At 40.1% G+C, this 11,576-nt stretch overlaps 1 protein-coding gene and 1 long non-coding RNA gene across 3 annotated transcripts; both read left to right on the top strand.

Annotated features, from left to right (window-relative positions):
- The first annotated feature begins 2,396 nt into the window (after positions 1–2,396).
- LOC311082360 lies at positions 2,397–2,917 on the top strand. Its single transcript, XR_014606118.1, has 3 exons — positions 2,397–2,497; positions 2,580–2,741; positions 2,884–2,917. It is a non-coding gene; the product is annotated as an uncharacterized lncRNA (long non-coding RNA).
- Positions 2,918–2,937: 20 nt separating this feature from the next.
- On the top strand, positions 2,938–4,750 carry LOC311082359 (uncharacterized protein). 2 transcript variants are annotated; one of them, XM_084113119.1, is made up of 4 exons: positions 2,938–2,987; positions 3,198–3,342; positions 3,768–3,894; positions 4,285–4,750. In XM_084113119.1, exons 1-4 carry the CDS (start codon positions 2,980–2,982, stop codon positions 4,572–4,574), a joined length of 570 nt encoding a protein of 189 aa, XP_083969245.1. In that variant the 5' UTR covers positions 2,938–2,979; the 3' UTR covers positions 4,575–4,750. The 2 variants fall into 2 exon arrangements, with proteins under 2 accessions (XP_083969245.1, XP_083969244.1); XM_084113118.1 differs by having other exon boundaries at positions 4,279–4,750.
- The last annotated feature ends 6,826 nt before the right edge of the window (positions 4,751–11,576 follow it).

The following is an 11,576-nucleotide window of genomic DNA, read 5'->3' as shown; positions in this document are numbered from 1 at the left end:
GAATGTAGATATATTTTAAGTTAGGTTGTTCTTTGTTGATGGATGATAACATTTGAGAATAATAGTTTGCCATCTTATATGTTTAGGTCTTTTCCTGGATTTTTTCGAAAAGAGGCAAGAGGCAAAAAACGTTTTGCACCATATCCAAAACAACCTGGGAAGAGTTTTTTGGTGCACTTTTTTCTTCTTGAAAAGCAACGTGAAAAAACACCAAATGGAGAGGAGGAACTGCAGCTTATACTGGCTGGCCTTGGAAAACGTTCATTAACCCTTAATGAAAACATCACACATTCAGAGGTATGTAATCATTAATTAACTGCCTTGCCTAAAGTAATATCTAAAGATTAAAAACACCCATCTTACAATTCATATTAATGCTTGATGTAATAAATATTAGTATGACTAAATAAAAATCATTTTAATACAGTTTTAATCCTGCTTCTGTCATTTTAGTTTTCAGATTTGCTTTTGAGCACATATCCAAGACTGGCAAATATCTGTGGAGGCTGGTTGCTGCACAAGTCCACAGGTATTTAGGCATATACACTGTATTAATGTCCATGGTTTTAAATTGTGTTTCAATGTACTCCCTAGATGAGTAATTGCTGTAAATCCAGATTGGCTATATTTAGTATCTACAACTGTCCTATTTTAGGTGGGGGTGGGCAGCGGAGATTGGCTGTTATCCCTCCAGATTTAAATGGATACACCGGCCAGCAGCTAAAAGCAGTGAGCGGGAATGGAAAATACACAATGTACATTGCTCCTTTACAAGAAGAACTGGATACAATTCCTTTACCACCAGAAGCAAAGGAATTTGAGAAGATGCCCAAAGCCCAATGTACTACCTGCAAGAAAATGGTTCCACTTCAGATTCTTCCAGGACACATAAAGGAATGCAATAAACAACTTGTAGATTTGTGTGATTCTGCTGAAGAAGTATGTTAAAGCTTGGTCTTTTAGGCTTTATTTCAGGATTTATTGGATTAAAAAATTACATGTTTTTATTGTGTACTGCGCTGAAAAGTGTTGTTATTGTGTTTCATCCCCAGGAAAGCGGCAAGGAAGAAGATGAAGATGTATGCTCAGCTGCCCTTTGCTACGAGAAAAACAAGGTAAGATACTTTTTGCTGTTATTTTTAAGTTTAATTTACAAATGCCATTTATTAGCACTCGCAAATATATGTAAAAACAGCATTGTAACTTGTAATTGGTCTTTTCCAAGGTATTTTCTTTGCACCAAATGCAGGTCATGGTGTTATACATGTCACTTTGCTGGTGCTATAAATTAGGCTCTACAAGTGTTGTTTAAGTTTCTTTAGCTTAGATATGTTTTCTTATATTTCAGGAGTAGTGTGATGCTTTATTCACATAGTAAATTCATTTGTTAGACAGCTGAGTGTCCTGTGTGCAGAAATGCATTTCATCCTGAAAACATTGAGTTCCATGCAGCCAGTTGCGGATTACGGTAATGTTGGTTTCAGTGCTACTTTTTTATGTTGCATGTTGATTTGACAATAAATTAGATGTAAGGAGATTTCCTGCCAATTTTTGTAATTTTGAAAATGTAATTGTTTATTGTTAATCCAGGACAATCTGATTTCTTTGTGTGCAGAACTTCAGATGATGATGATCTTGTGTCTACCATCTACCATGAGTCAAGTGATCCAATCAGTACCTTTCAAAGGTAAAATTGTATATTAGGGAATTATGGTGGTGAATGATGTTATCTGAACAATAAACCTTTAAAGAGATACTGCAGTATTAATGAGCTTTTTCCTGTTGAAAAGTGTTGTTATGTGTGGTCATAGAGAAATCTAGTAATCCAGAAACATGGTATGTTTGTGATATTTTGCCCGTTTGGACTTGCATTGAGGACTCCCCTCACTCCTGAGAACGTCACCAGTATAGGAGGATGTGTGAGAATTGTACCAGGCCTAACGACCACCCTGAGAAACAGTAGCAAACACCTATGAAATCATAAAACCACTCATAGATTTAGTTGTGTTTCAAATGTTCAATGTCTGTTTTTTTTTGTTTGTTTTTTTCAGTTCTGAGGACATCTTGAATTGGATTGGTTATCAAGTTGATGAGACAAACACATTTTCCATCTGTGTGTCGCATACTGATCTCTACAACAGAGGCATGCAACAGTGGCAACGGCAGAAGAAGACCTCACCCAAATGTAGACTTAAGGTCACATTTTTTGCCGAGGCAGGCATTGATAATGGTGCCCTTACCAAAGAATTCCTCACAGGTACAGGTGTATGTCCATATTTGTTAAATCAGACACGTATGTGTCAACAGGGGGCCTCTGGTGGTGTAAATGATGATTGGATGAAAAAATGAACATTGAAGAGACCTTTTGAATTTCATGTATTTGTTGTTTTCCAGAAATGCTGGTAGAAATAGAAAAAAGACTCTTTGTTGAAGGTCCAGATAAGAAAGGGAAGAATCCTGTTTACTGCCTTAACAGTTTGGACTGTAACTACTTCAGGTGTGTAATTAAGTTCTATTAATTGCAGTACTACTTTAGTTTATATGCTGTGTTTCAATTGTTTAATTCTTCCATTTATTAGGACTGCAGGAGAAGTCATGGCAGCTAGTCTGGCACAAGGTGGACCTTGCCCTAACTTCCTGCGTGAGTGGTGCTTCAGTATCTCTGCTCTGGTGACTCTGACAGCATTCAAGTGTCTGCCAGTGATGTCACAGATTTCGAACTGTCACAGCTAATTGTAAAGGTAAGTCCAATTTTATCACGGTCAATAATAGTATTAACTTCATTATGACATGGATTGCACAAATCTAATGAGTTGTTTGTTTGACCGTAGAGCACAATTATGCAATGAGAACAACTTTCACTTAACACCAATCGACTTTCAGATAAACAGCGCCAGTGATGACAACATCAGCGACCTGATTGGTGACATTGTGACCTGTGGATACACTGGAATCGTGTCTGTGGATAAAAGGGACAGCATGATAAGGTATATTAAAATTTTTGGTTTTCATTATGGCAAGGGAGTATTGTACCACAATTTGTGACTTGATTTGGAATTTTTTCTTGCAACGCTGTTGTGAAACCACTTTTAAATGTCACCAAATTATAATTTAACAATTATATTTTTTTCCTACAATAAACAGTTTTACCACAAAAGTAGAATCTCCTGATGAAACACTTTTATATTGTCTATTAGAGGTGTTATACTTCACTCCACCATGAGACTCATCCCGATGCTCGACCAGCTCATAAAAGGCCTGCAGCTCTATGGACTACCAAAGATCATGAAGACTCATCAAGACCTTTGCCAACCACTGTTTGTTACAGGGGAAGATGATAAGGTACATTCTTGTCTCAACCACTCTTAGGCCAGACCTGATTTTGTGGTCAACTTAGAGAAGTCCCTGTACATCTTGGGGCTTACAGTACCATGGGAGGTTGTCGTTGGGCAAGCATATGAATGGAAAAGCCAGAAGTACACAGAGCTAGCAGCCGAGGCAGAACTGTACGGCTGGCATACTCGGGTGCTTCCTGCTGAGGTTGGATGTGGAGAGTTTGTAGTCATTTTAACAACCAGGCTCCTCAAGGATGTGGGGATTCGTTTTAAAAAAAGTGCAGATTCTTCATAGGGATTGTAACAACACGTCCTAGTAGCTCGACATGGGTTTCTGGTTGCTTTTAATTAAGCATTTATTTTTTCTGCAAGAATTACTATGTTACTATGTTTACTATGTAATGCAGACTGAAATGTATTTTCTTCTTAAAGGTGGATGCAGTCTTCATTCTGGAGAACAGCCGCCCTGTCTTCAGTGAGATTGGTTCTGCCAAACACCACATGGAAACAAACATCATGAACTTTTTCCAGGACTACCTTCAGGAAATTGAGGATTCTGGTGTGTTTTAGCCAATATTGAAAAATATAGAAGTAGTAAGCTTTTCTTCTGCTGTCCTGCAGTAATTTTTATACAGCACAGTGGAAATGGCTAGCTATGAATTTACATACTCCAATAAATTCACAAGCCTTAACGTTTCTTTTGCAGAATCTTGATGTAAAATGTGATATTTAATATTTTGACCTCTAGAATAACACATGCTTCATGAAATTTTACAGACAGCCAGGGCTTTTAACACCCCCTGCTCCCAACCTAAAAAGGAGCTATGCTTAACATTTTAATCTGATTTAATTGTATTAACTAATTGTATTAAGTTGAAAAACTATTAAAACAACGCTGCCTTCCTTTAGTTACCCAGACTCACATTTAATCTCTTTTTTTAAGAACAAGATGGCCCAAGCAACAGCAATATTGCTCCAGAAAGTTTGACGGTTGGACGAATCATGCAGTGGCTCACCGGACAGGGACACAAGCCCCTTCTGCCTAGTGAAAAGAAGGACTTTGTCATAAATGTGAGATTCCACCATGACTGTGACACACAGCACACTGTTTGTTTTCCTATTGTCAGTGCCTGTAGTCGTACAATCACATTTCCCTCAGCGCACCTGAAAACATTCAGTGAATTCAAAAACATTATGACCTTAGCCATATGCCATGGGCAAACCTTTGACAGGGTGTAACAACTCACTCCAAGGGAAAACTAACAAGTAACTGCATAAGTCAAAATAGGCATTGAATTGTTTTGTTTTATTGCCATTTTATTTGACATTTTCTTGTTTCTGTGAATAACTTTATTCATTGTTACAAAAACATTGTTTTGCTGTTATTAATGGTTCACTTTAAAACCAAAATGAATGAGGAGTTCGTTTTTTACCTCACTGTTACTATAAAATGAAGTAATGTCACAGCAAGCCTTTTGTAACTGGCAGTCTGTTTGCAAATGTTCAACTTCATTCCATTAAATCTTTTGCAAGGACTGATTATATCTTAGGTGTTTCTTTGTGTCACACATAGACTTTCAATGCACTGAACCATTGATATATAAATGTCTCTGCCAAATGATTCTGACGATGCAGAGGGATCGATCATGGACTGTACAGTTTCCATACTAGCTGGAGTCAGCGGGCACTCAATTTCTGGGACTTCAACTCCATAAGGTTCTTCAGGCACACCTTCAAACATCTCCCAGTCAGTTCCAAACAGCTCCATGTTCTGAAAATAGTGTGTTATTTTGTATGAAACAACATTTAGAAATATTTGAAAACACTGCCAAGCACACATTGACGTACAAAGGCCTAGTGCAGTGACTAAAGAAAATGAAAATCTATCAAATTAAGCTCAGTTGACTGTCTAATTCTGTGCTTAAGTGAAGCAACACACTACTCTCTTACATACTTCTATATTATTATTCAATAACTTTCTTCTAGAGTTATTGACACCATTCAAAAAAATTTTAATTTCAGCTTTTTATACGAGTCTAAATCCACACTTTCAGGTTGAAAACATTTGAACTGCATTTTTTAACTGCACTTTGAGAGATAGCTTTAACAAACCTGTGAATCTTCATCTGCGTCACAAGGGTTCTGCATGTGACCCATAACCCAGAGTTGGTTAGGGGTGAGTCCACCTTCAGATCGTAAGGGATGGTTGTCCCAGCCTTCTGTGAATGTGTGAAGGGCCTCTGCCAGACGCGGAAGGAACACATAATGGGCACAAAACAGATGGACAGCATTTGACAAATCCAACAGGCCATCTTCTTCTAGACTGTGAAGAACTTCATAGTACAGATGAGTGACAGAGGTCCAGACATCTTGCCATAGGCGTTCAATCCTAAATAAGAAATAACAGGCCTTACTCAAAAGTAATCATTCACATAGTCTTACTTAAAATACTTTCTAACAATGATTTAACATTCTCACTATGAATATACTGTAGATTATGTAAATTATTATTTTAACCTTTGGTTGTGTACGCTTCGCCCAGCGATGAAGCTCCTTCTTCCGGTGCCTTTAACACTGAACATGGTTTCAGCAATTGCGACATTTTCAACGCCTTCATCGCCCCTGACCCTGGAAAATGAATAGGGGAAATGCTCAGTTATAATTATCATTTATCACAACAAAATATTCCATTGAACATTACTGAAATTATCAACAAGAGCATAGAAACAGTAGCACAAGATATCACTATTTACCTGGAAGGCCAGCCAAAGTTTTCCACTGCCTTGAGGAAAAATGAAAGGGCAGTGTTTGAGCAGTTATTTGTTGCTGGTTCCAGATACAGTATCTAAACAGAAAACAGAGTTGCATATAGTGAATCTGCAAACGTTTAAATATACTCACATTGCCTACTGCACACACAATAATGACTTGGGTTAAAGTATATTACCAAATGTAATGCACCAAAAATTTGCTCATTAAACGTGACTTTTGCTGTGCACATGGATAAATGCACAATATTAAACTGCATGTAATCAACTACTGTTGTCCTTTATTTTGATATATTTACTTTTACTTCCGGGTCATCTGACCCACCCGTCTTGTTTTTCTTAATGTCTTAATTCAAAGGAGAAACGAAAAAATTAATTTGCAAAAACCAAAATCAGACAGTTATTTGAATTTGGTTTTGTCATTATACGTTTTGGAATCAAAAATGAAAAAAATAATAATACGGACGGACCCATATGCAGTCTATCAACAGTGAATACATGAACACAAACATATACAGGAAGAATGAAGCACTATAATAAAAGTAGCAAGAAAAAAAAAGTGATGCACCTTTCTTGAGTAACCATTTATTGCTCCAAATATGACGATGTTGTACCTTGAAATCAAAAGGATTAGATGACAATGAGCAGTCAATGAAAAGAGCTGCATTAACTCAACACCCATAATAAAGTACATAAATAAATGAATATTTCACCTTATGAGCTTATGGTTAGTGTCCACGTGCACTAATGACAAAGGCCGCTGTACGAAGTATGTCCTCCTGACGATGCAACCCAGCTGTGTCATTCTTTCCAAAATTCCTGGAGCGTCAACTCTGTGCATGGACTCCTTGATGCGATTCCACTGAACTTTATGTCCATTTGCTTGGAGACAACCTTTAACCATTCTGTATCCTGCGTTTGGGATCCTGTTTTTTATGGAGAGGACAGCATCATCCAGTTCACTGTCAGATAAACTGCTGTATGTAAGTCTTGTGGACAACCTGAGTTCATGCATGTGGCGAGGGGGGGCGTGGTTTTGCGGAGTCTGTAGCGGGAGAGAATTCTCGTAGTGAAACTTTCAGCTCCCAGCAGCACACAGCGAGGTCCCAGCTCGTCTCTCTCCCTCTCTCTCTGCCGCGCTCCGGCTTATATCCGGTCTCTCCACGCCAATTACTGAAATCAGACACAGGTGTTCATCATCTGCACTTGACCTACTTATACATATACAAAATACATATTAGATGCATCTCATGTAGGATTAGTTAAGTACCGTTAACTTAGCCGTACCAATTCAACATTATGTAACATTAGGCTAGATCAGGGGTGGGCAAACTTTTTGGCTCAAGGGCCACACTGGGTTTTAAAATTTGACAGAGGGCCGGCCCAGTAGCAGATTATGAAACACGATCTCATTAAATTGCGTATCTATACCACGAATTTTATTTCTCGTGCCATTTATACGCCAAAAATATTTTTTTTTGCGTGCATATGCTGCGCACTGTAAACCCTTTGGTTAGGATTAGGGGTGCGGAGTGCGTGCCTATTACACGCCATTAAAGGGATAGTTCGCCCAAAAATGAAAATTCTGTCATTTACTCACCCTCACGTTGTTTCAAACCTGTATGAATTTCTTTTTTCTGAACACAAAAGAAGATATTTTGAAAAATGTCGGTAACCAAACAGTTGATGGACCCCATTGACTTCCATAGTAGGAAAAAAAATACTGTAATGATTATGATTCGATGGATGGTGCGTGACGTCATTGTTACGGACAAACACGGAAGGATTTATGGTTTCTGGAACACCTGTGGACGATGAACGATAATTGGGGACTTTTAAAATGGGGGTTGTCGGACACTGAAGAAAAAAAAGAGACTGATAAACTGTGTTTTTAACCTGCTGGGTTCACAAAGGGGATCTGTGGCGTTCGTGGTTGGCTAGCACCACCGGCGTGAAGAAAACCGGGGTCCCACTTATTGGCCTGGAGGTAGACAGTTGCGGGGAAAAAGAGAAAGATAGGGAAGTAAGTGTAGGTGGACCTGGCTGGTTTGAAGAGACCTTCCTACCATTAATGTGGCGAGGAAGGTTGAGTCCTCTCAGTGACGGCAGGGTGTCGTCGGACGTGGACAGGGAAGTCCGAAATTATTTTAATCATTCTTTATGATTTATTATGTGTGTTGTGTTTAGCCCTTGGTGATTATTGCCTTCATGAATTGTATGTTGATTGCCTGTGCTGGTTATTCTATCTAGGCATGTGATTGGAGTTTCTAATTAAGTGTGCTTTGTCTGAGATATCACTATAGTTTGCTGTGAATTTGGAATGAGTACTTGGTTCCCTAACAAAATGTGTGTTCACGGTTTAATGAAATGAGATGACCAGTATATGTAATCAGGATATTTGAGTGAGCGAATGCCATACGGCTGCTATTGTTACTAATAAAAAGTGTATTCCTTTTGTAATCCCTGTTTTGGAGTGTGTTTGGTGTGCTCCCCCCGGACCAGACCGGGTTAGAAATTAAAGGTGGTGGCAGTATAGGTCTCAAGCCGCAAGAAGGCTTGCCAGTGGCCCCTAGTGGTGGCCAAAAATCATTACACTGGTAGCAGCGGTGGGATAGAATTGTAAAATACCCATAATTTTTTTTTTTTTTTTTTTTTTTTTTGGGGTGTTGTTAAATTATTAAAATGGAGCACACTGAAAATGCACATTCTAGTCAGGAATTGTCTGCTGAAACAGCTATGGGTAGGACTGCTTCTGTTAGTAGTATAGTGAACCGTCCTGTGTTCATGCCAGAGACATTTACAGGTAATGGGCGTGATTGGTCTGATTGGTCCCAGCAATTTGAAATGGCTGCAGAGGTGAATAATTGGAACAGGGATTTAAAATTGAAGTTCATGTCACTTTTGTTGTCTGGCAGAGCAAGAGATGTGTTCTGTGGTTTGACCCTAGAAGATCGTAGTAGTTATGCTAAACTTAAAGAAGCGTTGAGTAAGTGTTTTGATCCTTGCGAAAGTGAGGATTGGAATCGTGCAAGTTTGTCAGCTAGGCGACGATTACCAGGGGAAAGTGCACGTGAGTTTGGTAACGCTTTGAGGCGATTAGTAGCCAAATCCTATCCAGTGGCTAACTGTGATACTCAAGATTTACTAGCACGTGAGCATTTTATTGCACATGTTGGAACCGGTGATCTACGAATACAGCTCCGTAGTGCTAGACCAGTTACATTAGAGGCAGCCATAAATTTGGCTTCTGAATTGGAGCTCATTCGAGAGTTAGAACGTAGTCAGATGACACCTGAATTGAAGGTGCGCGGAGTGTCTAATAACAATCCGAATGATACCCAAATGGCTATATTGCTTGAAACTGTGGAGAGTTTGCGTCAGGAAGTTAGAACTTTACAGGTGTCTGTTCAAAATCTTACTAAGACTCAAGTCAATAATGCCTCTTTTTCTAGGGCTCCTTCCCAGTCTGAATTACAAGGTTGTAGTCGGGGCCAAAAGGGTCGTGGCGATGTATGTTGGGAGTGCGGTTGTGATCGCCATTTGAGAAGAGAGTGTCCTTATGTACAGGGAAAATAGAGGGGGCGAGTAAAGAAGGTCAAATGCTCGCCCCCCTCCCTGATTATACGACTGGCCTGCAAATTAGTGTTTCTTGTAGTGAACAGGGTGTTGGGGTGTTTTTATCAGCTAAAGTGGGAGGGGTAGCCTGTGAGTTGTTGTTAGATACCGGGGCTCAGGTGTCGGTAGTGTCTAAAGAATTCTGGCAAAAAGCAACAAATGGGGGCTCTGAATTAGTGCCATTTTCAGGGAAGGTGTCTGTAGCTGATGGGGGACAAATGAATATTGTGGGAAAATGGTCAACGGTGTGCCAGATAGAGGCGTTGGCTTTGGCCACAGACTTCTTAGTAGCTGATATACCTTTACAGGAGATCATTTTGGGCACCGACTTCTTGAGGAAGTTTGGTGCAGTAATTGACTTAAATGCACAGTGTTGTAACTTAATGGGGAAGAGCCTACCGCTACAATTGGGTAATGTGAACAACAAGACCAGGACTGTATCAGTGAGGCAGGATGTGATTGTGCCCCCAAGAACTGAGGTTATAATTCCGGGTAGTGTTGAAGGAGTGGGGCTAGAGTGTATGGAAGGAATGCTGGAACCTTCGGATAGATTAGTTACTGAAGTTCTGGTGGCCCGGGTGTTATGTAGGGTGGAAAAGGGAGTGCTGCCACTAAGGGTAATTAATGTGACAAGTGAGGAACTTGTATTAAGGAAAGGGATGACTATTGGGACTTTGTGTACCGATGTTCAGACGGGGGATAGTGCAGTCAATTCTCTAAGTTCAATGAAAGATGCAGTAGAGCAGCCATGGACAGCCGAAGTGCTGTTGCAAAATCTGGGGTTAAATAATAGAGGCCTGGAACCCCTACAGTTACAAGCTGTGCAAGAATTATTGAGTGACTATTTTTCTGTTTTTAGTAAAGGTGACACGGATTTAGGACGGACCCATAGGACTCTCCATCAAATTGACACAGGGGATGCAAAGCCCATTAAATTGGCTCCTCGTCGGGTACCACTTCATTTGCAGCAAGAGGTGGCAGATCATGTGAAGCAGATGCAGGAAAGTGGTATCATACGACCCTCCTGTAGTCCTTGGGCTGCTCCTGTTGTGCCGGTGAGAAAGAAAGATGGCACATTGAGGTTTTGTGTCGATTATCGTAAGTTAAATGATGTCACTAGAAAAGATGCATATCCCCTTCCACGTATTGACGACGCATTAGATAGCTTAACCCATGCACAGTGGTTTTCTACTTTAGACTTAGCTAGCGGTTACTGGCAGGTCGAAGTGGACCCTATTGATCGCCCTAAAACAGCCTTCATAACAAGACAGGGGCTCTTTGAATTTAATGTTCTTCCGTTTGGGCTGTCTAATAGTCCAAGTACATTTCAAAGGCTTATGGACTTGATTCTGGCAGATTTGCAGTGGTCCGTGTGTTTAGTGTACCTAGACGATATTATAGTTTTTGGGAAGAATTTTGGGGAACATCTTCAGCGGTTGGGTCAAGTGTTGTCCCAATTGCAGGCTGCCAATCTCAAAGTAAAACCATCTAAGTGTAATCTGTTTGCCACCAAAGTACAGTACCTTGGTCATGTTATTTCGGCTGAGGGGGTTATGGCTGATCCCAGCAAAGTGGAAGCTGTACAATCGTGGCCAACCCCTAAAAATCAGACTGAGGTACGAAGCTTTTTGGGCTTAGCCTCATATTATAGACGATTCGTGAAGGGCTTTGCTGAGTTGGCTAGACCGTTACATCGGCTAACAGAAAAGGGGAGGCGATTTCAGTGGGATGATTGCTGTCAGACTGCTTTTGAGAAGTTGAAATTGTGCCTTACTACTGCTCCGGTTTTAGCCTATCCAGACCCCCAGCGCTCATTCATCCTGGATACAGATGCCAGTGATTCGGGGATTGGGGCTGT

Source organism: Abramis brama (assembly GCF_963993115.1).
Source record: "Abramis brama genome assembly, chromosome: 4".
Lineage (NCBI taxonomy): Eukaryota > Metazoa > Chordata > Actinopteri > Cypriniformes > Leuciscidae > Abramis > Abramis brama.
The sequence above is the reverse complement of the archived record's forward strand: the minus strand, read 5'-3'. Positions and strand labels throughout refer to the sequence as shown.